This window comes from Pipistrellus kuhlii, unplaced genomic scaffold, assembly GCF_014108245.1.
Source record: "Pipistrellus kuhlii isolate mPipKuh1 unplaced genomic scaffold, mPipKuh1.p scaffold_m20_p_16, whole genome shotgun sequence".
NCBI lineage: Eukaryota > Metazoa > Chordata > Mammalia > Chiroptera > Vespertilionidae > Pipistrellus > Pipistrellus kuhlii.
This window is the reverse complement of record NW_023425471.1, coordinates 23,182,441-23,210,003: the sequence shown is the minus strand read 5'-3', so window position 1 is coordinate 23,210,003 and position 27,563 is coordinate 23,182,441. Positions and strand designations below refer to the sequence as shown.

Here is a 27,563-nt window from a genome sequence, read left to right as displayed (position 1 = left end):
TTTAGACTCTAAATATAATTCTGCTATAATATTTCTGCTAAGCTATGAGCTTATAAGGGCAGGATATCATGTTTAAAACAGTTTAGTCTAACTATTTTTATAGAGTTAGAGGGGATATAGACAAAAATGCATTTGTTTGATTTCAAAAATTTGTTCTATTATAAAGACAATTCTACACATGTTGGATATTCTATTTAAAATATTTAATGCAAATTTAGGAGGTTAGTAAAGTTCTTATGTGAAATAAATTTTATGTTAGGAAAACAAACTATATTAGTAATACGTCATTAAATGAAATTTGATTTACTGAAACAATCAGACAATAACTATGTCTTTCAGCAAAGTTCAGCAGTAAGAGATTCATAAATCAATGTTTTAGCTTTCTGTCAGTTGTTTTGTTATCAGTTGAGCATTAAAACCTATCAATCATTCTGTTTTAATAAGCAGTGTTTCCTAGATTTTTTCAATTATGAGGTATAGTGCACGGAGGGCATGGCTGGGCATGTGGTAGGCAATCAATACATTTATAGGCTGATGGATTGGTTGAATTCACTTGAGCCTTCATTATTCACTAGCTTCACTTGCTGAAATTTAACAAAAGGCCAAGAGTATAAATATACAAGGCTCCGTTACATGGAGTAGGTAGTGGGAGGAGGGGAATAGGTGCTTCAGGTTGAAAACAATGTGCTCAGGAGCAAAGGAGAAAATATGTAGTGCCTTATTTTAAAATATCCACCACCCCTCTTCTCTCTACCTACTCTGGAAAAGCATTTAGAAGTAAATAAGCCTTACAATTGGTAATTTCAATCAACAACTTTTGGCCAAGCGTCTAACACTTCCTCTAAGCACATGACATTTTCTTCTATTAAGTAATATGAAACTAGTGTTTAGAAAATTTTACTACCCAGAAAACTTCCTGTAGTTGACAACCAAAATGCTAATTGAGATTTTTTCCTACATGATTTTAGTAGTTATACTTTTTTCCAAATCACAAAAAATTAAGATCAGAAAACCTAGAATTACAAGATGTTTCAAATAAATGATAAAAAGTACTCAGACATCACATAACAAACCTGATTTCACAATGCTGATTCTAAAAATGCTAGCTGTTTTAAAAAAGTGCAGAGATATAAGTAAAACAATATAAATTAATATGTAAATGATTATTTTCTAATCCAAAAGTCCTAAGGAGTATATAAATACAAATATTTATCTCCTAAAATTATTCTTCCTAACATTGTAAACTATATTAATTCTACTCATGTAAAAATACATTTGAGTATATATAGAAATTCTTTACTAACTTAGGAAAATAAATTGTTGAGTGTTAGCTTTAAGTCCTAAATGTACTATTCAATTGAAATGAAATGTCTTATGACATGTGTATTCAGAGTTCAGCTCCTTAAACAGCAAAATATTTATTGCTCTTATTAAGCTACAGTTCTTCCTGGGTTTGGACTTGTATTCTTAACATAAATTATGGTTCTATGTCTTCTCTTTGCACATGTCTCTTTGTTGTACCAAAAGAAGCATTTAAATTAAATCAAACAGAAAATAAGGTAGTAATAGAGAAAATTAGGGATGAAAACATAAGGCATACAAACAACAAAATATAATGGCAATAGTAAATCCTTTGCTATTAGTTATTATTTTAAGGGTAATTGGATTGAATTACCAAATTAAAGACAGATTAAAATAATGAATTAAAAAACAGGATTCAAATATAGTATTCAATACTATAGTGTATTAAATGGTGACATTATCCCAGTTTATTCAGATGGGACTCAAATCCAATGACTAGTACCTTACAACAGAGAGAAGAGGTAAAAGGAGAATGTCATGTGAAGAACAACTAACATCTATTCAAGAACACGACACTACTGGGAAAATACTTTAACACAAAGGTGAGGCTAAAATACCTCCTGTAGGTGAGGGCATTAGCTTGGGGGTGGGGCGGCTGGAAAGATGTCAATACTGGGGGGGGGGGGAATGGAGACCAAGTAATACTTTAAACAATAAAGAATTTAAAAAATAAAGTATCCCCTGTACCTCAGAGACCAAAACAGACTGCACTAGAAAGGTAATAACTGTGGCTACACATTGACCATACTGCTTCTTCTCCAGGATAGAACAGTACCACAGAAAAAAATCTCTACTAACCCTGTTTTCTCCAATAAAAAGAGATAAATTGGAGGGGATAAACAGCCTCCCTCAGCACTGTGGGATGCTTTGTGGGAGCCCCTGCTTTGATATTTCATCAGAGGGACTTCAGGGGAATCTGTGGGTCTGGCCACTGGGAATCTGATTGTGATGGAGAAAGGAATAGAGGTTTGCATCAGCTAGTACATAGATCTTGGCAGACTGTGTACATACATGTAATGTCTCAATAATAATCTCATCCAGCAGCTTTGCTCATCCCTAGAACCAACTTGGATACCTTCAAGCCAGGGAACTCAACATGGTACAGATATATTTGATTCAGATCTATTATACAAAGGAAGAATTTTTTGATCCTAGAGCCGGGTTTTCCCATGCCAAACTAGGTGCTCAGTCATAGCTACACTCAATGTAGAAAGTGATTTCTAGTCCCACTTGACCTTAAGGGCAGTGACTATCCTAGAAGTTGAGTGAGTGGAGCTCAAACCTATAGACAGATGAGCAGAGCAGATCATCCCCAGAACAAATCTAATACCAGGTATGGAGGCTTCCGGGGCCATGTCAAAGCAGAATGATAAATTCATAGATAATCCTGAGGTTGGTCCCCAGCCCCTTCTGACCACAGAACCTGTTTGAGAAATTGAGAGTAGCCTAAAGCAGCCCCTCTTTCTCCTGCCCAAGCAAGGAAACTGAGATATTGTCCCACTCACTTTATAGTGTCTTTCAGCTTCACTTGACCAGAAGGATTGGCAGAAAAATAACTGAAAAATGTGTGGCTCAGTAGCACTTAAGCTGTGAGATTAGACAAAGCCAATCATTTTCAGAGAAAAGCTAGTACAGCCATGGAACTGGGGTATGAGTTGGTTTGATTTAAGACAATAAAGAGTTTTACTGGTTTTAAATCTGACTCTCCTGCTGTGCATAGGCAGGGTATCTACCCTGTTTCCCCGAAAATAGGACAGTGTCTTATATTAATTTTTGCTCCCAAAGATGCGCTAGGTCTTATTTTCAGGGGATGTCTTATTTTTCCATAAATAAGAATACGGTACACATTTATTGTTAAATGAAAATAAAGGAAATTTATTACCTGTATACGGTACGGTAGTACTGTAGTTGTCAACACAAACACACAAACTGTGAATCCTACAGTATCAAGAATTTACTCATTTATTCAATGACAATCATGTCATCATCTTCTGGAACATCATCATAACAATCCAATTCCTGAATTTCCTGGTGAATTTCTTGTGACTCCATTTCTTTCAGACTCAGTGGACCAAATCTCTCATGTTTAGCCTAGGGGGGCCTTATTTTCAGGGGGATGCCTTATATTTCACTCAGAAGGAAACCTGTAAGTAGGTCTTATTTTCGGAGGATGTCTTATTTTCGAGGAAACACGGTAATTAGTAGCCTTGCTCATAACTTAATACAGCCTTCAGTCTTTCTTACCAGGGAATCTAACTAAGAGCATACAAGAAGCTGCACAACCCAATAAACAGCACTGTAAACAGTGGCACTGGAACAAACAGCATAGTCCATGGTTTCCTGCAGAGCAAAACTGGGTGCCTCACTAATCAAGGGATTCATTCCTCACACACTCTTGCCTGATTCAGGTCCCCAAACAATAATCAATACAGGTCCTTGGTCCCATCCTGATGAATTGCCAGGAAAGGGAAACTAATTCTGACCCTCATCTGCTACTGAATATATAATCCAGTCCCAATCATCTGCTAATCTGATCAGAGAATCCAGGCACCCCCAGAATCCATATTAAGGCCTCACTTGGGTTAGAAACCAAGCCAGCAGTCTTATCCAAATGTTCCTCCATCCCCATTCCTCAGAACTGGAAGAGTAGACTTGCTTCCAAATAGAACACAAAAGCAGGTTCTGCCTGCACAATGACATCATCAGAAGATACAACCAGAAGCACAATCTGGGTTAACTGGTGAATAATTGTCTGCCAAAGTGGACCTATAAAGTCTGTAAGAGGAACCCATTATTCATAAGTGCATATACCAACATAAGGAATCAAGAATAATGAGGAATCAGGTAAATAGGACATTACAAAAAGAACAAACAAAGATTCAATAATTTGTACTAAAAATTGATATCTATGAATTGTCAGACAAAAAAATTCAGAATAATTATCTAAAGGAAATTTTGTGAATATTAAGAAGACACAGACAGAAAACTAAACAAAATTAAAAAAAAACCACAATGCATGAACAAATAGAAGGTTGACAAGGAAATAGCAATTATCAAAACCCCCAGAAATCCTAGGTTGAAAAATATAAGTACAATAAATTGAAGAATTCAATAAAGTTTCAAAAGTAGGCTTGACCATGCAGGGAAAAAAAAAAAATAATCTGGATGATAGGGTATTTGAAATATCCAAGTCAGAGGAGCAAAATGAAAAAAAAAAATGAAAAAGTGATAAAAACCTATAGGAAGTATGAAACATGAATAAAGAAACAGTATTAAATTTATGCAAATTCCAGAAGGAGTAGAGAAAAAGAGAAACACAAAAAGTATATTTAAATGAATAATGGCCCAAGTTTGGGAAAAGAAATGGGCATCTAGATTCAAAATAGGATGAACTTGAATAGGGCTACATTAGACACATTATAACTTGTCAAAATTCAAAAACAAGGAAAGACTTTTAAGAGAAGTGAGAGAAAAGAGAGAACTTAAATACAAGGGAATCATTATAAGATTATTGGTGGATTTCTCCACATAAACTTTGCAGGCAAGGGAGAATGGGATGACAAATTCAAAATATTGAAAGACAATAACTGTCAACAAAGAGTTCTATACATGGCAGAGCTGTCATTCAGAAATAAACAAAGAATAAATACTTTCTGGGACAAACAGAAGCTGAGAAAATCATTACCAGCAGGTCTGTCTTGCAAGAAATGCTAAAGAATGTTATTTGAGTAGAAGTAAAATAAAGTTAAGTAATATAAAACACAAAGAGGTAGTGTAATTGTAAACATATAGTAAAATTTAGATTCTATATTATGGTAATAGTGGTGCATAACACACAATTCTAGTTTAAAGGTTAAAAAATGGAGTGCCCAGGAGAGAAAAAAACAAAAAAGGTTGACAGATAGATCTGTCATGCACCTGGAAATACAACAAAATTGGAGAACATTCACCTGTAATTACCAACTGAGGTCCAGCTGAGAAGGATAATTACATCAAGGAAGGACAGAAAACACCTGGAGACCAGAAGAAAGGGTGAGATATTAACAGGAACTGACCCAGCTCCCAGTGGTGGCAGGCCAACAGGCCAATACTGAGGAGGGATTGCTAGGTCCACAGTCTGGGGCACCAGAGCCGATACCCATGATTTATGTGACATCTAGCCATGAAAGGCAGCAGGGCGGCTGGTCCAGATGGAGCCTGGAGCTGGTAGATCTGAGCCAGTCAGATAGAAAGTCGCAATTTTGTTTTTTTGTTGTTGTTTTTGTTTTTTAACTCAGAGCACAAAATTTTTTATTTGCACTTACTCACCCAAAGCTTTGGTGCAAGATACATGTACTCAAGATGTCTAAAGAAAAGCTGGGGTGGAAAGCATTTCAGGGAGATGTGGACAAGCAGCAGCCAGGAGTATATGGTCCTAAGCCCCCAAACTGAAATGGCCATTTTTCCTGAGAGAAGTAGCAACTCCCAGTAGACAAGGGGTATGAAAAGGAAAAACACACACACACACACACAAAAAAACCTTAAAACCTTCCCTAAATGATACAGCCTGTTCCAACTTCAGGAGCCCTGCATTCTGAGATTTTTCAGAGAAAACAAAAAAGAGGCAATGCCTATGGGTTTGGAATAGTCTCAGGGAGCATCCATGACTGAAATAGGGGAGGGGCTGTCTGCACCACTATCCTGACAACAAGGACTGGTAGTTTCCCCACACTGGAGAACTGATAAAAACTCCAGGTTTCCAGCAGACCCCGTTGATCTCCATGCAAGGATCTCTGTCTAGCCCAGGGCAGAGTAATATTTTTTGGGTCACATGAAGTGCAATGGCTATGAGAGGGAAACACACCCACCACATTCCCTGAAAGCCAAACAAAACCTCCCCTGCCTAAAGCTCTTTCAGAAACAGACTTCTGAGTGATTAAGATTGATAGCTGGATAGCAGGCAAAGATGAGCAGAGGAGGAGCCATGGGAACAAAGGATGTTTGCTGACCCAGCCTTGAGCCCTAAGCTGCTAACAAAAATACTTTACAGGGCAGATTGACACCTCCTGCCTGCAGCCAAGTTCTATGGAGACAGAGACAAAAGCTGGGTCTGTGAATCTCTTGGAACTTCAAGTAGGTTGCAAAAAGACAGAGGAGGACAGTTTCTGAAAGTAGTTACCGTATTTTTCGGACCATAAGACGCACTTTTTTTCCCCCAGAAGTGGGGGGAAAAAGTCCCTGCGTCTTATGGTCCAAATATAGCCTACACATATACTTTTAAAAAAAAGTTTTTTTACTTGCCCGGCTCTGTGTGGTCTCTGTGTGCTTGCCCGGCTCTAAAATGGTTCTAAATGCTGCTGTTTACTTTACAGGGTTGATTACATGTGTTTATGACTGTGATGTTGGGTTTTAATGCACATAAAATATTTTAGGACACTATTTGTTTCAGAATCTTTTTTTCTTCATTTCCCTTCTCTAAAAACTGGTGCGTCTTATGGTCCGGTGCGTCTTATGGTCCGAAAAATACGGTAGTACTAAATAGCTCACAGGAAGCCCAAAAGGCCAGTCAGAACAGAAGAGTAGGATCCAAAGGGATCCCCCATGAGGCACTAAACTCTGCTGAAACAAATGCCACTTCACTTTTTTTCTTCATTTTTAGTTACATTTTCTGTTTTATATTTTATATTTCCTTTCTTTCTTCATTTTTCATCTATCTTTATGTATTTGCTTTATTTATTTCTTATTATTCTAGTCTCTGTGGTTTCATTCAGACAGAGTTCAGAGAAATAATGGCAAAGATGCCCAACAGCATGAGAAAAGACATACTAACTATGAAGTATGACATAGCACTAATAAAGAACACAGTGGAAAAAACACACAACAGATTAGGGGAAACCAAGGATCTGATCAGTGATTTAGAAGACAGGGTAGAAAGGTCACGGAGTCAGAGAACCAAAAAGAAAAAACAAAAAAAAAAGAAAAAACTAAAAAACAGGAGGACAATTTAAGGGAGTTGTTGAAATTCTCACTAAGTCCCTTGAATCTCTCATTAAGATTATTGATTAACCTTATAATCATTCTTTTGAACTCTGTATCTAGTAGCTTGCTTACTTCCTTTCCATTTAGTTCTTTTTCTGGGGATTTCTTCTGTTCTTTCATTTGTGACATGTGGTTGTTTTTGTTGTTGTTGTTGCTGTTTGTTTGTTTTATCTCTGTATTTTGGTTCCTTCCCTGTGTTTCTTTCTATGTATTAGGTAGAGCTGCTATGTCTCCTGGAATTCGTAGAGATACCTTGTGTAGTAAGTGTCCTGTAAGGTCCAACCTCCCTAGTCACCTTTGTCTGGGATAAATTCATGTTCTTGTTCTGATCTCAGACAGTACAATTCTTCCCCAAATGTGTCAGGTTCCTTTCAAGCTGCCATCCGAGTATGGGAGCCTAGAGGAATCGAGTATGAGTAAGTCTGCATACCAGCTCTTTAAGAGAAACTGCCTAGGTCTCCAGGAGCTTCTATGTCACTCAGCCACAATTCATACTGGTTTTTACAGCCCAAACTTATGGGAGTTTTTCTTTCTAGCTTTAGATCCTAGGATTTGGGGAATAGTGTGGGACTGGGACCCCTTATTCCTCACGAGAGGCTTCCACATCCACAATATTCCCACATGAGTGTGTCAGACCAGCCTGTTCTGTGCCTCCACTCCTCCTACGAGTTTCGATGTGCTTTCTTCTTTAATTGTCTAGCTGTAGTACTTCTTTCCAGCCAGATTCCAGGTGGTTCTGAATGATTACTGCTCTGTATTATAGTTGTAATTTTGATATGGTTTTGAAAGGTGCCAATTACCAGTGTTTACCTATTCTGCCATCCAGCAACATTTCTTTACATTAACAATAAATTACTTGAAAACGAAGTAAAGAAAATAATCCAATTTTAAATAGCATTATAAACAACAAAATAATCAGGAATAAATTCATGTAGGAGGTAAAAAATATCTACTCTGAAAATTATAAGGCATTGATAAAAGAATTTGAAAAAGATACAAGTATATGGAACAGCATCCTGTGTTCATGGACTGAAAAAACTAATATGGTTAAAATGTCCATAAAACCCAGACCCATCTATAGATTCAATGCAGTCCTTATCAAGATTCTTAATGCATTTTTTAAGAAAGTAGAAAATAATCCTAAAATTTGTATAGAACCATAAAAGACTCTAAATAGACAAAGTAATCTTGAGAAAGATCAAAGCAATAGGGACATCACAATTCCTAATTTCAAGCTATTTGAAAAAGCTATAGTAATCAAACAGTAAGGTACTGGCATAAAAATAACTCTTATGCAAATATGCATAACCCATGGACACAGATAAAGACCAGGGGCAGAGGATGGAAGCAGGCTAGAAGGGTCAATGGTGAAAAAATAGGACATATGTAATACTTTCAACAATAAAGATTAGAAAAAAGATGCACAAGCCAACAGAACAAAATCAAGATCTCAGAAATATACCAGTGCATTTACTATAAACTAATAGTTGATAAGGAAGCCAAGAAAACTCAATGGAGAAAGTATTTTCTCTTAAAAAAAAATAGTACTGGGAAAATTGGATATTTGCATACAAAAAAATGAAACTAGACTTCTATCTTAACCCATTCACAAAAATTAACTCAAAATAGATTGCAGACTTAAATGTAAGACTGGAAATCATAAAACTTTTCAAAGAAATCATAGGAAAAATCTACTTGACATGGGCCTGAGCAATGATTTTTGCATGTGACTGTTAAAGCACAAGCAAGAAAGAAAGTAAACAGCAATATATGTGGGACAACATCAAACTAAATAACTCTGCACAGAAATAAAAAATATCAACAAAATGTAAAGACAACATAAAAATGGGAAAATATTTTAAAGCCATGTGTCTAATTAGGGATTAATATCCAAAATATATAAAAGACTAATAGATGCATGAAAATGTGCTCAATATCACTAATCAAAAAAGGAAAACGCAAATAAAAAACACAGTGGTGGGTGGGAGGTAATCAACCAAAGACCTTGTATGCATGTATGCATAACCCATGGACACAGATAATAGGGTGTTGAAGGCCTGTGGGGGGGAGGAGTAGGAGCAGGCTGGAGGAGGTCAATGGAGAAAAAAAGTAGAAATATGTAATAGTTTAAGCAAAAAAAAAAAAATATTTAAAAAACCACAATGGGATATCACCTTAAGTTTGTTATGATAGCTAGAATAAATAATTAGAGATAAAAAGTGGTGACAGAATGTAGATAAAAGGCAACACTTGTGCATTGTTGTTGGGATTATAAATTGATACAGCCACCATGGAAAACATTATGGTGGTTCCACAAAATATTAAAAATAAAGCTATCACACAATCCAGCAGTTCCACTTCTGGGAATAGATCCAAAGTCAATGAAAACATTTTGTCAAAGAGATATCTCCATCGCCAAGATATGGAAATGGCTTATGTTCATTCACTTAAGCTGTTTCCATATATTGGCTGTTGTAAATAATGCTGTTCTAATATATATGTATTAGAAAAACTATATAATGTGTTGCATTATGTAGTTTTTACTATATATAGGGTGTTCTCAAAATGTATACATATTTTAAAAATATTTTTACTGATTTCAGAGAAGAAGGGAAAGGGAGAAATAGAAACATAAATAATCTTGAGAGAGAACCATTGATTGGCTGCCTCCTGCACACCCCTTACTGGGGATAGAGCCCGCAACCCAGGCATATGCCCTTGACCCGAATCAAACCCATGACCCTTCAGTCCACAGGCCTATACTCTATCCACTGAGCCAAGCCGGCTAGGGCTGTATACATACTTTAAAGCTGATAACTCACTTAATTTTCACTTTTTTTCAGGTTTAGCTGATTTAAAATAATGGGTGAAGCCAGACTAAGCATTGAACAGAGAAAATTTAGTGCCACTAGACTTTTTAAAATAAGGATACATAAAAGATAAGGTTGCAACAGTTGATGAATTGAGGGTGCACAAATGCCGAATAAAATGATTATTGATGTGTGCAATTCCATTGCTTCACATTATCAGCAGTGCCCGGACCAGAAAAGTCATCAATTTAAAAACAGGCATTGACAAAAAAAAAAAGTTACTCATTTCTGTAGATTCTTTTAAATGTTGAAAATGAACTGTGTGTTAATAAACACTGAGTTTATAATCATTCAAATTGTGTATATGTTATTTTGGGACACCCTGTATGTATTGGATAAATATTCAGCTCTGAAAAAGAAGAAAAACCTGGTATAAGTGACAACATGAATGGACCTTAGGAACATTATGCTAATTGAAATATATCAGACAAAGATAAATACATACCATATTATCTCATTTATATGTGAAATGTAAAAAAAAATTTTTTTTAAATCTCATAGAAAAAGAGATCAGACTTGTGGGTACCAGAGTTTGGGGGAATTACAATAGATGAAGGTGTTCAAAAGGTACAAACTTTCAGTTATATAAGATAAATAAGTACTAGGTATATAATGTACAATAGGATAATTATAGTTAACATTGCTGTATGGTATATTTGAAAGTTGTTAAGAGATTAGCTCTAAGAGTTCTCACCACAAGAAGAAAAACACTGTTATTAACTAAAACACTCGATATTGACTAATCTTATTATGGCAACTTCACAATATAAGTAACTGAAATAATTATGGCTGTACAACTTAAGGTATACAGTGCTCTATGTCAATTATATCTTAATTTGAAAAATATACAAAAATAATTACTGAAAAAAGAAAAAGAAAAAGATGTAATACTCTATATTGATAAAATATAAAGAAATGCACAGAATTTCTCATTAGATACAGAAATATCATTTGAAAAAAATAAATATCCTTTCACGAGAAAATCAGTTAACATACCAGGAATGAAAGAGAACCTCCTCATCCTGACAAAGAGCATCAACAAAATTCAACAGGTGACATCATATTTAACGTTTTCCACCTAAGATCCATAGGAAGAGAAACATATCTTGTACCATTTCTATTCAACACGGTATTAGAGTTACTAGAAATTAGTCAATAAAAAGAAGTAAAATTTTACACAAGTGGAAGCTATCTGTGCTTGTCGATGGGATTCCCTGTTGTTTACTATAAGTAATATATTAGTTTTCAGAATACATTTGATATTCAAAAATTAATGAGCAATACAATTAAATTAGTATAGAAATTTCATTTAAAGTAGCATCAGAAAGAGTCATATACTTCAGAATAAATTTAATAGAATAAACGCAAGCATTATCTACTGAAAACTAGAACAAATTATTTAAAAATTAAAGAAGATGTAATAAGTGGAAAGGCATATATGGATCAGAAGACTCAATATAATTATAATGGCAATATTCCCAAATTGCTATACAATGGAACATAATCTCTATAAATAGTCCAGGTGGCTTTCTTTTGCAGAAAGTGACAAGGTGATCCTAAAAGTCATATGTAAATGCAAGGTACCTAGAATATACAAAATTAATTTGAAAAGAGTTCAGTTGGAGGACTCACTTCCCAATTTCAAAACTTCTAATAAAGTTACAGTAATCAAAACAATGTTGTATTGACATAAAAATACACATATACAAATAGATATGCAAATGGATAGATTATATACCCAGAAATAAACTCTTACATATGATCAATTGATTTTGAGAAGAATAGCAAAAGCATTATTCATTGGGGAATGTATAGTGCTTTCAACAAATAGTGCTGTGATACCTGAATATACATATGCAAAAGAATCAAAATGAACTCCTCTCTCATTCCATATGCAAACACTATATCAAAACAGATGAAAGGCCTACATACTAGTATAAGATACACAAATATAAGATTTTTAGAAGAAAACATAAATGTCAGTCTTTGTTACTTTGCCTTAAGATATTATTTTCTTTGATACAACACTGAAAGCATAAGTGACAATAGGTGTATTGAACTTCATAAAAATTAAAAACATTCATGTATAAACATTACCCTCAAGAAAGTGAAAAGCAGTATATGGAGTGGGAGACAATATTTTCAAATCATAAATATAACAAGGACTATTATAGAGAATATATATAAAAAAAAAAAAAAAACCTGAACACTTACAACTCAAAAAGAAAAAAAAAAGAAAAACGTACCAATTATCTGAATAAACATTTCTCCAAATGAAATACTCACATGGCTATTAAGCACAAGAAAAGAGGGTTAACATTAATAGCTAACAGGGCAATGCAAATCAAAACCTCTATGAGATATTTCACACCCATGAAAGCAGCTAAATCAAAAATGACTGACATAAATATTGGTTCAGATGTGGAGAAACTAGATACATTATACATTAATATGGGAGTGTAAAGTGGTACAGGCATTTTAGAAAAAGTTTTGTCAGTTTCTTAAAATGTTAAGCATAGATTTGCAATATGAACTGGACATCCATTCCTAAATATACATCCCGAAGACTTGGAAACATAGGCCCATACAAAAATTTGTATGTGAATGTTCATAGCATTATTCACAATAGACAAATGTAGAAAAAATCCAATGTCCAGCAACTAATGGATGGCAGTATACATAAAGAGTAATAAAATGAAATGCTGACACTTACTACAACCTGTACAAATCTTGGAAACATTATGGTAACTGAAAGAAACCAGTTACAAAAGAACACAAGTTGTATAATTCCACCTGTAATAATATCTAAAATAGCTAATTCTGCAGAAATAGGAAAAAAAGATTAGTGATTGTTCTACTGCTGGGATGGGGGATTTGGTGTGCTAATGGGTACATCATTAATTTATGAAGTGATTAAATATTCTAAAATTAGATTAGGGTGCTGCTTGAACATTTCCCTGAATATATAAAAAATACTTAATTATACACTTCTTTTTTATTGATTGATTGATTTAAGAGAGAGAGGAGAGAGAAACATAAATTTGTTGTTCCACTTATTAATGCATTATTGGTTGATTCTTGTATGTGCCCTGACTGGGTATCAAACCTGCAACCTTGGCATATCAAGACATTCTAACAATCTGAGCTACCAGACCAGGGCCAATTATATACTTCTAATATGTGAATTCTAAACTATGTGAATTTTATCACAATGAAGTTCTGTAAAATTATACCTGTTCACTAAAGCCATTCAATACAGACTACTGTTACTTTCTTGAAGTTGAATATTTGCCTGAAAATTATTAATATTTTAACAGTCACTGAATGTTACTGACCTTCATTTTCCTCAGAGCAAAATATCATTTATACTGGTTTAGAATGCCATGATGTTTAAAATTTTTGCGACTATTAAACACACAGACACACACACACACACAGACACACACACACACACACACACAGACACACACACACACACACACACATATATATATATATATATATATATATATATATTTTTTTTTTTTTTATTTATTTATTTATTTATTTATTTTTTTAATGCACCAGAATCCAGAAATACTGATGAAAGTTGGAAGGCACTACCAAAGCACTTTTACTAATAGGGATAAGTCCATTGAACTTATAAAGTATCTTTTAAAAGAAGCTCAACCCTTGGCTGGTTTGGCTCAGTGGATAGTGCATCAGCCTGGGAATCGAAGGGTCCTGGGTTCAATTCTGGTCAAGGGTACTTAAAAAAAAAGAAGAAGAAGCTTTTACATCTTTATGAAATTCATGAAGGTTGGGAATGCAGTTAATTATTAAGCCATAATGATAATTGCAACAAAAAAATCTTATAGCACTTATCTTCCTAAATGTTCCTATATCTTTACATAAATTCTTATTAATTATAAATCTTTAATAATTAAAAGCTAATGAGAAATAATGGACTAACAGTAATGTCATGAAATGTGAATGGCACTTTAGAGACCAATAGGGGCTTCAATATGTCCTCTAAGGAATGAAGTTAGCCTGGAAAGTTTTTTAATGTAATTGGGCTATGGTATCCTGGTACAGCAACCTCCTAACAGTTTCCTTACTACAACTCTAACCTTATTATGATTCCCAAGGGGCTGCAAATAAGAGCAGATTTAAACTTGTTAGCATCCTTTAGAATTCCCTCAATTTGTACTTATTCACCAAGATAGCTTGGAATTAGAATATCCTTCAGCACTAAGTTGAAGATACGAAGTGTAACAAAAAGAAGAGGCAAATATATCTGTTACATATTCCCAGGGACAGAAATGAAATAGAATTGTATGCCTTAGTTTCACATCTAGAAAGCTGCCAAGATGGCCAGACATTCTATTTTTCTAAGTCATGATGTTACAGAAATACAGCTTGGTAATGAGCTTTATTAAAATCTTGGAGAATAAGTAACATGGACTGAATGCTTGTGTCTCGGCTGTTGAAACCTAATGTGATAGTATTTTGAGATTGGGCTTCTAGAAGGTAGTGAATTCATAATAACGGAGCCCTCAAGAATGGGATTAGTGCTGTTACAAAAGACACTTCCTTACTCCTTATAAAGACACAGTGAGAAGATGGTCTTTTATGCATTAAGAAATGGGATCTTACCAGACACAGAATCTGCCAAAACCTTGATCTTGCCTCCAAAACTTGGAGAAATAAATTTTTGTTGTTTAAGCCACCAGTGTACGGTATTTTTGCTATACTATAGCAACCCTAATAAACTAAGATGCTAAACCTGATTTATAACACTTCCCCAGGCTGCCTTGTTTTCCCCAACCATCCACTAATTAAAAGAAAGGTGGGGTAATGATGCCCCAAGAATTCTCTGCAAACATACTGTCCAAAGTCAAGTTGGAGGAGGTCTGGTATAATATAAAGAGAAATGCATGTTGCCGAAACCGGTTTGGCTCAGTGGTAGAGCGTCGGTCTGCAGACTGAAAGGTCCCAGGTTCCATTCCGGTCAGAGGCATGTACATTGGTTGCGGGCACATCCCCGGTGGGGGGTGTGCAGGAGGCAGCTGATTGATGCCTGTCTCTCATCGACTTTTCTAGCTCTCTATCTCTCTCCCTTCCTCTCTGTAAAAAATCAATAAAATATATTTTTTTAAAAAGAGAGAAATGCATGGGATTTTAATTGATAGATGACGATGAAGTTGACAGCTGATCTCGTCTCCTCTCAGCCAGCACTACACCTATTATGTCCCCAACTACAATGTGATATTGCAATATTTTACTTGAAATCCCATCTAATAAAAGATAAACATGCAAATTGACCATACCTCCACTAAGTCCACAAGCCACACCCAGAAGCCAATCAGGAGCGAGTATGCAAATTAACCCAACCAAGATGGTGGTTACTTTGCATATCTGGGCACAGAGGGAAGACTGAAGACAGCCTAGAAGGAAGCCAAGTGCTGCAGAAGAGAACGAAGCTGGGGAGAAACAAGCAAGCAAGCAGGTTAGTGGAGAAGGGAGGGAAGCAGGCAGGGTTGGAGAGAAGGGAGGGAAGCAGGCGGGGTTGGAGAGAAGGGAGGGAAGCAGGCGGGGTTGGAGAGAAGAGAGGGAAGCAGACCACAGCAGGAAGCCCTATTGCAGGAATCTTCCTGCAACATGCTTCTAGTAGAATATGAAGTCCTAAACTAGCAATTTCATTAACTTTCTAATTGTGAGGTTTTAAATATAAGAAAATTTAAATCATGGAGCATGCAAGCAGCCTGGCACGGATTGTGCCATTTCTTGATACAGCATTCCTGAAAAGTAGGTGTTACTAACCATATTATACAAATGAGGAAACTGTCACTTGCCCGAAATCACACAAGTAGAAAGTGGCAGAGCCTAGATTGAACCCAGGTATATTAAATTCTAAACCCGTGCTTGAAATGATGTCAGACTGCTTTTCTTTAAAAATATTACTTTTTAAAAATTAGCTAAGTTTTATTCCACTTAAAGTTATTTTATGTAAATTAAATCCCTTTAAAAGTTTTTTCAGGAAAAAATAGAGACTATGAAAAGGTATAACTATAGGATAAATTGTCCTTATGGGAAAAGTTTCAGCTTATGAAAAATTAATTTTTCAGCTTATGAAAAATTAATTTTTCAGCTTATGAAAAATTAAAAATTTAAATTTTACTCTCAGACCTCCAAATACTCTAATGCATTTAACATTGTTAGGGTTTATGGTAAAGCAGGAGAAAAAATGATATATATCTGAGTTGTATCGTGGCTCTCACATGTACTGGCTGTGTGATCCTGGACAAGTTATTGGAATGTGGATCAAGTATCTGTATGTCTAGATAGCCACAGAGATTAAGTGAGATCAAGTATATAATGTAACTGATGATGCCTGTGTAAAACTTTCAACAATGCTAAACATATTGTCAATATTGTTATTAAAAACAAAACTGAAGGAGTGAAAAAGTAAAAATATAAAAGCAGGGAATGAAAGGAGTGTTGAGGAGGAACTTTATGGTATGATTCAATGTTAGTTTAAGTATGCTTTAGGAAAGAGCAAATACAGAAAAATTAGTAGACTCTCAATAAAAATTATGACTAATGATGATGATAGAGTCCTCTTCTGTTAAGGCTAGGTGCCAGGGGGATAGTTCTCATACTCTAATATTACTTTTCATTTTGAAGTAGAGTATTATAAAATGAAGGGAGATAAGGTAAGTTTATTTTTTATATTAATTGAGAATAGCCAGGAAGCATCTTAAATTCAAATAAAATTTAAATATTGTGTTTGAACAAATTAAAGTCTAGCTAGTAGCAAGGAAAAAAAGGCAAATATTCATGCTCTGCAATTCAAATTCTCTGAAACAGATTTTTAAGAGGTGATCTATGACTTTAAAGGGTGTTCTAAGAAAGTTTTATACCTCACTCTTGAGAGTATTTGAAGCACGTGTAGATAATTAAATATTTGGGGAAGTAATGTAATTAATTTTTTCACAGGTAAAATTTGCTTTAATTTTTATTCTGAACATGCCTTATACACATTTTTTGAAAAGATTCTGTGATTAATGTTCCACTGAACATTTGAATAAAACACTTTCTTTTAGAGAAAGGAGTTGGCTGAGTTACAGCAGGGTCTGACTTCCCAGCCATCATCACCTAGAGAAATTATTAACTTCCCTTGCAAATGTATCCAGGGAAAGCACCACTCATCCAGTGACATCTCCTCACACTACAAGTAAAAATCATTATAGGAATAAACTGTGTTCAAGGAGATGAATGTAGCCAATTTAGTCCTATTTTAGTGATGGCAAATAAGTTGCTTCCCATAAGGCTAGTATTTGCTGGTCAAATCGTTTTAAATGTCAGGAGAAAGCTGCCATGTTATAAAAATTATTATATTCCACAAAGAAAAAAAAAACCATAATTAAACATGACCAAAAAAAATGCAAGATTCCTCAAAGAGATGACCCCAAATCACCATTTTGAAGCAAAAAAAAAAAAAAAAAAAAAAAATCTCAAAATGACTTCAAAATGTGAGTTATGGGACCCAGGTCTCAAGTCTAACTGGGTACCAACACAGCTTTTTATACCAAACAATGCTTTTTAAAACCTTTATATAACAAACTTACACATTACCTGGTAATTGTTTTGGTTTTGTGATAACCTCAATTGGTTTGATGATGCAAAATGTGAAGAAAAATTATTCCGTGGTGGATTTGTATTACTGTAAATTGTTGTAGGTGCTGTATGTAATGAGGTCCGTGGTGTCAAATGGTAGTCTCTGTTTTGATACAGTACATTGTTTGACAAGTCTCTAATATTCACCATCTGTGAAGTTGGCATATTTCTTCCTGGTCCTGGCAAAGCTGTACTTTGGTTCTCAGCTTGAAGGGAACTGCAACTTTCATAACATCTTGAGTAGCTTGGTATCTGTGCTCCCATCAGTGCTAACTCTTCCTCTCTGGCATATTCATCATCAGCATCTCCGGTCTCCATTGCAATGGAGAAACAAGTTCCTTCTGCTGAACTAGACTTCTGTGGAGGATTTCCTCCCAGAATTCTCTGGGGGTAATCACTAACTGCCAATGAAAATACTTCACGGATTTCTAAGTTTTGTGTTCTACAGTAAGGATCTCTAATAGGTGGTTTTTGCCCACATAAGTTATGTGATGTTAGACGCGTGTGTTCAGGCTTATATGGCCTTTGAATTCCAACTGGTTCAATTTTGCAAGGTCGGTGACAAGATGGCTTTTGAGATACCATGATATCAGAGGCTTGCATTGAAGAGCTTCCGTAGTTTTTCTTTGCATATACGGAGTTTCCAGCATTTAGCACACTTGTCTGTCTTGACAAGATAATCGTTTTTTCACCCAAGAGCAGAGAGGCATTTTTACAGTGTGCTACTTGTCTTTGAACAGGAATGTGCAGCTGAAACTCAGTACCATTTTCACTGGCAGTTTTCTGAATGGGAATTTTATGTGCTTCTGTAATTTGTGTATTTGTATATTTAGTTGTTCCTTGCCTACTTAGTGAACTAGCTGGACTGTATATTCCAGTCACAATAACATCATTATTGGCAGATGACCAAGAAGACTGTTGGCTTGAGGGTTGAGAAATATTAACCACATTTTTTACTGTAATGTCTGGAGCTGACAAAGAGGTACCAGAAATAGTTCCTGTTGTTGCTGCTCCTGATTCAGAATTTTTACTGCTCATTTTTCTTCTCTTATTGCCGACCCACGTCTGGAAGAATAAAAAAAAAAAATATATATATATATATATATGTTATAGAAAAATTCTTAACGAAAAGACAAGATAAAACGATTCCTGTATGATAAATTGTATTTCCATCTGTCAGAGAACCAAGGCCATTACATATTAAAGGTAAAAAAAGAGAGATAATAAAATTAAAAATAACTAAAGTATAAGGTCCAGAATAATCAGGGACTTGTATTTAATAAATACCAAGGGACTTTGATAATTGAATTGTATTGTTGCTCCTGTCCTCAAAACCCAACCAATTAATTTATCCATAGCAAGAACTTTAAAAATGTTTATATCCTGCCGAAACTAGTTTGGCAAGTGGTAGAGCTTTGGTCTGCGGACTGAAATGTCCCAGGTTCGATTCCGGTCAAGGGCATGTACATTGGTTGCGGGCACATCCCCGATAGGGGGTGTGCAGGAGGCAGCTGGTTGATGTTTCTCTCTCATCAACGTTTCTAACTCTCTACATCCTTCCTTTCCTCTCTGTAAAAAATCAATAAAATATATTTTAAAAAATGTTTATATCCTTTGACCTAGTAAATTCACTTTTGTGAATTTATCCTAAAAATAATCATAGATGTATATAAGTTTGTATGTATTGATGCTCATCATATGTTTCTTTATAATAATGAAAAATTGGAAGCATAGTTAAGGTAGTTAATGTCATTGGAAAATGTTTCTAATAGTGTTAAATATATACTTGCAATTTTCAGGTTTAAGAATTTTTCTTCTATTAATATTTTATAACTTGGTTAATTTAATTATTGCTAGATATTTAGGTTGTTTTTAGAAATATTCACTATTGCCAAAACCGGTTTGGCTCAGTGGATAGAGCGTCGGTCTGCGGACTGAAAGGTCCCAGGTTCGATTCCGGTCAAGGGCATGTACATTGGTTGCAGGCACATCCCAAGTAGGGGGTATGCAGGAGGCAGGTGTTTCTCTCTAATAGATGTTTTTAAGTTTTCTATCCCTCTCCCTTCTTCTCTGTAAAAATTCAATAAAATATATATTTAAAAAAAGAAATATTCACTATTATGAACAACACACATCATTGTACATGCATCCTTGTGCTATTGGTCTGTTAGAATGTTATTCTAGAAAGAAACTTGTGCTTTTTGATATTTTCAAAGTATCCTGCCATGCATTTATAAGAGTTCTGCTTTCTCCACACCCTTATCAAGACTTTGCATTACCTTTTTTGTGGTCCTTTGTACTCCAGGAGTTAATAAGAGGTATATAATTGCTGTTTTGGTTTAAATTACTATGGTTATTAAATTGCTTTGATAGAATTGCTTATCCATTTCCTTTACGTATTTTCATATTGGGTATTTGTTCTTTAATTGATTTACAGGAGCATTTTTCTACTAAAGGTAGCAACATTTTGTCATAAGTTACAAATATTTTCCTGTTTGTCATTAATTTATGGTAATTATTTTCTTCTTTACACTTTTGTCTCCGTACCAATTTTATGGTATAAATATGTATTGCTTTTAGAAACAGAAAATATATTATTAATAAAATAACACCAGTGATTGGCATTCAGGAATTGATTACAAAAATGTATTTTTATATAAATAATGTATTATAATAATCTTAGTATTATTACATTGAATCATGATTCTTCTTAAAATGTGCAATAAGAAATATTTCATTTCATAATGTGATCAATAAACTCTATAATTATTTCAAAATGTACACCAGATTATACACTACCAAAATACATTAATCTATTAAAAATTCTTAAAAAATAAATAAGTGAGAACATTAAATGAACTAGCTTCACACAGACATGGTGCAGGATAGATTTAATATTTGGTTAACTTTTGTGTGACCAAAAGTTTTAGAAGACCACAAAAATGATCCAATTTGCTATGCTCTTTATACTATAAGCTATATTAATGCTGCTGCAATACTATAAATAAAAACTACCATGTATTAAATACCCATCATTTGTTTTTATAGATATTATTTCCTTTAGTAGGTGTTACTTAAAAATTGTGTAAGTAAAGAAACTGAGATTTAGAAATGTTAAGTGACTTGTGGATACCTGCCACCAGAATTTAAAATCAATTTTCTTGATCTCAAAACATTTTTCTTCCACTATGGTGAGAAATTCCTGAAGCAGTCATCTCTGTTGGCCATTTTATACTTTCGTAATTAATATTTCTCTAATAAAGAAAATGTTCCAGAAACTGAGATGGCTCTATTTTGCTTTATATGAGGCAGTGGAAATTTTAAATGAACTCTGATTTAGTTTTACTAAACCGTAGAAGTGAGAATTATATACAGAGGGTCAAATGAATATAAATGTCACAGAATAAGACAGGAGAAAAAATCTAGAAGGTTTTAAAGTATATACTCAAGAGAAATATCTAAAAAGAAGGTAGGGGAGGATGAGGGTAAGGGGGAGAGATCAACCAAAGGACGTGTATGCATTCATATAAACCCAACCAATTACACAGACAACAGGGGGGTGAGGACCTGAGTTGGGGAGAAGAGGGTTATGAGGGAATAAGGACATATATATATAACATCTTAATCAATAAATAATGTGTTTTTTTTAAATTATTTAGATAAATGTAATTTTGATGTATGGTTCAAAAAGGTAAATTTTACAAATATTCCAAATAAATTATTGTGATAGTGTTTTTCCAAGTATGAAAAATATGCAAAATAATTATAAGGCACAATTTTCATAAACATATATAAGCATTGCATTTAAAAATTATAAACATGAAACCATAGTTAATTGGTAAAATGTGAACTCAAGAGCTACTACATTGGAAGGGCAGCTCGGCAATATTTCTGAGAAAACAAATAAATAGTCTACCATGTTCTCATCACAATACCAGAATATTTATCCTAACACAGAAATTTAAGAGTGATCCCAGTGCATTGCTAATTTATAACTTATTTACATAGTGCAAATATTGTTTACATAAATCCCTAGGTATTTATATTATCTACATATCACAAAATAAAATTCAGTAGAATATCATATGCATATGACACTCAGCTATCTAACCTCAGAAGACAGACAACCTAGATGAAACAAGACCCATGTATTTTATTAAAACAATCACTGACTTTAAAATTCACTTTATTTTGTTTTATATATAACTAGAGTCTCAGTGCACTAATTCGTGCACAGTTGGGGTCTGGTTGGGGAGAGGCTGCAGGCAATTGGTGGACTGGCCCCATTCCCTATCAGGTGGAGGGTGATCAAAGGGTGGAGCCAGCCAGGGGGAGGGGCTGCTGGTGGTTGGTCACCCCACCCCCTGATTGAACTCTTAATTGAACTCCTGGTATAGTGGACAATGAAGGTATTAGCCTTTTATTATATAGGATTTAATAAACTTGGTATATTATATTTTATAATAACTTAGAAATCACAAATATGAGGGGCCTTGGTGATTGAGTTTACTTTTGGAGACACTTTGTTAGCACCAAAACTAAGAATGTTTACAAAATGCATATTGCTCACTAAAATGGAGAAAGAAACACACACACATGCACATACATGAGAATTGATGTGAGAAATCATTAGACTGGTGTATTTTTGTAAAGGGGAAAGTCACTCCATATACCTTAGCAAGTTGTGAGCATTATTATGTGAGCACAGTACAATAGTTGATTTCCATACTGAAACTTGGAGTCAAAAAGTAAAGGTTTAATTATTTTCAATATTATCTACTGAAGTAAAGTAATAAAGTAGGTATTAAAAATATGTCCACTTAAAATGTTTAAAATAAGGAAAATCATTGTCTGATGGTTCCAAATAGCTGAAAATAGAATTTCCTAAAAGTCATTCACTTACAGAATCTAAAATTTACCAGTGCTTATAGAATACACATTATTTTTCTTTCCAAAGGCCTTATTGGTGTGAGTGATAAAATGGGTCAAACAAATAGATATGTTAATTTGGGATTTGGACTAGGAAAGTGATACCAGATAAAAAATGGAAAGATGCTGAAACCAGTTTGGCTCGGTGGATAGAGTGTCGGCCTTCGGATGGAAGGGTCCCAGGTTTGATTCCTATCAAGAGCATGTACCTTGGTTGCGGGCACATCCCCAGTAGGGGGTGTATATGAGGCAGCTGATTGATGTTTCTCTCTCATAGATGTTTCTAACTCTCTAGCCCTCTTTTTTCCTCTCTGTAAAAAATCAATAAAATATATTTTAAAAAATGGAAAGATACTTGGATCATCACTCCTTAGTGTCCATAAGATTTTTTTCAGTTTTCTCTTAGAAATTCCCAACTTATTTTCCTTTTTTTAAGACCTTTCTCTTTGTTTTCCTGTACCATTACCCGTCATATTTATATTTGCATGGATATTTTAACCTTTAAATTCTATTTACATTAAGATTATGTTGTATAAAATGAAGAAAAACAACAAACACTATATTATAAATGAGAAAAGTAATTTATGTTTCAAAAGAACATACAGATCAAGCAAAATACTGAGGGGAGGTTTCGTTGTGAATTATGAGTTGATAAAGAATTCTCTTTTTGTCTGATTACGAAAGCTACCAAAACTGTGTTGGAATTTAGATTTGGAACACCAAATTTCTATACACTCACCTACAATAGAGAGAATGAATTTGTTTGACACAATTCCTTGTAATGTATATAATATTTTACTTGTAAGCTTACATTCTATGAATTTATTTATTTTTATTTCTATAATTTGTTTTAGATTTCACATCATTTGAAGCATAAATATAAATGTGTGTATTTTAACACTCTCAATATTTAAGTACAATAAGTAAGTTATTAGGAAAGATTCAATAACAAATTTGAAATATAAAAGGTCACAGCCCACAAAGCAGCTACCTAAGAAGGCATTTCACTTTAAAGCAATGGTAAAATAAAACGGAAAAAGAGGGAAGAAAGAAAAAAGTTACCATAGGTGCAGTGGGAATGAGTTTGTACTTATGGAGTAAAATCTCATCAACTTGAAATATTATACACTTTACTAGTGGCCCAGGGCACAATATTTGTGCACATTTAAAGGGGATTAATTAGAAGAAATATTTTAATATTGCTATTTGCCCTTTCTCTATAATAAAAGTGTCAGAAATGAAAGAAAATTAGTAAAATGTATATGAAAACTCCCTCCTGTCAGAGTCTGGGGCATGCCTTGGGACCTAGAGTTAAGTCCCCACCCACCTGTGGCACCTAAAAATCATGCAAGACCACCCAGATCCAGCTGGCCTCAGCCCCATTGGTCAAGATCCAAATCTGGCCAGCCCCACTCCCATCAAGCTCAGCTGGGCAAGGCGCACAGCCTCAGGTCCTGTGGCCTGGCACTGGGTGGAGGGTGTAGCCTCAGGTCCCCCATCAAGTCCCACTGGGTTGGGGGCACAGCCTGAGGTCCCCTGTCAAGCCCTGACAGGCTGGGGGCATGGCCTGAGGTCCCATGTCAAGCCCCACTGGGCAGGAGGCACAGCCTTGGGTCCCCTGCCCAGGCCCAGTACCACGCAGCCTCAGGTTCCTGCTGATTGCTCCTTAAGGCTCGTTAGGGGAACTCAGCCTCCACTGTGGGTGCAGCCATCTTGTGTTACAGAAACCCACCTCCACTGTGGGTGCTGCCAACTTTGTGATGGTGTGATGGTCAATTTGCATATTCTTTCTTTATTGGATAGGATATTATTTTTTCTAAAGCAATTAAACATTTTTCTCTCAGGTTCACTAAAGGGCATTTCAAATATGAAATTTTAAGATATCAATAGGAAAAATTTCTAGTTTTATGATGGTTGATCTCAGTCAATAATTAATAGATATCCTGAATATCACCATACCCCTAGAATTGGTGGCACAATTCCCTTATTTCAAGATAAATATATCATTTAGTTTTTTAAAAATAATTATTCATTTCTTTATTGATTAAGATATCACATATTTGTCCTTAACCCCCATTCCAATCCCCCCCACTCATGCCCATACCCCCCTAATTTTGCTTATCAAGACATTTTTATCTTTATGGTCTTTGAATGTTCATCTGAAAAAACAAACAAACAAAAAAGACATTATTTCTCTTTACCAAAGTAGTCTGATGATGACAAGGATGGGAGAAAGTTGCTAATATTTAAATCCCTAAGGCTTCACGCCAGCAGGATTTGTAGCATGTCCAGAAAACGTAAAAGGACCTATGCACTTAGTGAAATCTGTGACTAGTTCTGATAGATTTATCTCTTGCCTCTTCTCTATCACCTTCTCATTGTCTTTTCAAATGTTTGACAGCTCTGATTTTTACAGATGAATATGATTGTGATAAAGAAAACTTTCCTCCCTTGTGATTTATTGTCCTTCACTTGCTAACCCATTAAAATGCATAAATTTTAATTAAAAAACAGAAGAAGTATTCATAAGAAAGTCTAGATTTTCCTAAAAAGACAAAAATACTCAAGTTATAAATGCCTGAAAGTATGCTTTTTTCTTGTTTTTAGATAAAAGAAAATATGCTAGATATACAATAGTCTCTCAAGTAAATGCCTGTTTTACTGATATAATTTTGTAGGGCTATCTATCTATATTAATTCTAGGCTAAAGACATCATAAAATCAACAACTAATTTTAAAGGTATTCATTATAATAGTTTGAAGGACTGGGATATTTAAATATATGATTAAATCCAACTTATTTTTAGTTTCTTCAAGGTATTCATAGAAACAAATAATAAATAATTAGCTTGGTTTATTTTTAAATTAATATATTTATACCAGGGAAATGAATCTGTTTATAAAGTTAGTGACTTTATACCCTCATAGTTTTTCTTATATTAAGCAATTATAACTTGGAATAAAAAGCTATAAATTCGAGAATGTAAGACCTCAATACTTACCCTGACTACACTGAAGTCCAGCTTAGTCTCCTGTGCACACTGTAATATTAGCTGAAAGCAATTTTTACTTTGATTTGTCATTCCATTTTCATAATAACGCTGTAAAATCCTTTGTTGTTCTACAGTAAATACAGAACGTAGATTCATCTAAAAATAAAAGAAGATACTCTGAAAATTGTGGGGGGAAACTGTGTATGTGTAGAATTTACAAGTTTTTAAAAAACCACTTCAGTGCTTTGAAGCTGCAAAATATTTTAAAGTCAATTAATCCCCATTAGTGGGCAAAAATCTGTGTGCCAAACGGAGACAGGTTTGCACTGAAAAATTATACATAATGGAAATACATTGAATTTGCTTAGAAAAAACACAAACATTAAAGACAATAAAGCGAAAGCCTTATCTGGATAGTGTCTTTCACTGAAATAAATATTTATGGCTAATAAAGCCAGAGATGGTGGTAGCCATACGTGGTCAATTATCAACAGGAGCACTCACTGTTCTTTGTCAAGCAAGGCATCTGGTATATTTCTTATAGCCAGAAGCTGTGCTCTGGAACAAAAAAAGTGCCTTATTTTCCTTTCTTTCTGGGTAAAAGGGTACTTTTGATATATTAAAACAAACCTCCTTTATAAAGCTTGAAAATAAACAAGTTTTAGTGACTGAAAATTGGTTTAGGTGATGCTAAAATAATTATTTTAATAACTATATAGTATACAAATCAAGAATCAAAATCATACTTTTTACTAAAAAGAACCCATATAAAAAGTATTTTAATTAAATTAACACCACCATAATTAGAAAAGAGAAATTTAGAAAATACTTTATCCTTCCCATCAATATATAACATACTTAATATTAAGGGAAAACAACTCTGGTAATATCAGAAGTAAAAAGCAGGTCAAACTCTTTTTAAAAATGATTAATTTTATTAGTGCATTTTATATAAAATACTTATAATTAGATTAAGGCAATTTTAGATTCTTGTTAAAAGCTTTCACACTGAAATTATTGCTAAAAGTTGACAGTCAGAAAAAAACCTTTCCCAAGGAAAGTGTCTCTCACAATTAGAAAAACAACAACAACAAAACAACAACACTATAAGCCAAACAAAATAGAAATAATTCTAGTATACTAGTTAAGGGGGGAAAAACACACACAAAAAAAAAAACAAGTACACTGACATAAAAATTAACTTCCCTTTGTCTGAATATTTTAAATTATAAAGCCATCTCATAAACAAATTAAAGATGACAGTCCTATAGCAATCCTCTGCATTTGTACACCCAACTTCCTTTCTTGCTCATACAAACATCTTCCTATCTAATGTCTAGCAATCTGATGAAAGAAAGTCAGATATTGGAGAGGACACCAGAAAGATAAGAGTAGAGTTTCTTCCTGGAACATTAAGAAATAAAAAACTTCACTAATTTTCTGAAGGGTTATCTATGAAAAAGTATAAACCTTTTATGTGAAATCTGACCAATTTTCAAGGATGTTGGGTCCAGAGGACAGCATCCATCAAAGCAATATTTACTATTATGGCTGCCAGTTTTTAGAGCACATTGTTTTTGCTGAAACAAAAGATGGAAGTCAAATACCTGAAAATCTTCATCTAGTGTGGATTTAGATGCAAAGAACTTTGGAATGAGTTCTGAGGAAGGGGATAAACTTAAATTCACTAATGCATATTTAAGGAAAAGGCACTGATCATGTTCTGCATGGC

At 34.4% G+C, this 27,563-nt stretch overlaps 1 protein-coding gene across 1 annotated transcript in view; it reads right to left on the bottom strand.

The window, feature by feature from the left end:
* The window catches only part of HDX (highly divergent homeobox), an 83,815-nt gene extending 57,828 nt beyond the window's left edge, over positions 1 to 25,987 (bottom strand). Inside the window, exons 1-2 of the mRNA XM_036439822.2 lie at positions 25,841 to 25,987; positions 17,868 to 18,974 (exon numbers count right to left, since the gene is read on the bottom strand). Coding sequence (XP_036295715.1) covers positions 17,868 to 18,974; positions 25,841 to 25,987 — 1,254 coding nt within the window. The remainder of the gene's footprint in view (positions 1 to 17,867; positions 18,975 to 25,840) is intronic.
* Between the last annotated feature and the right edge of the window lie 1,576 nt (positions 25,988 to 27,563).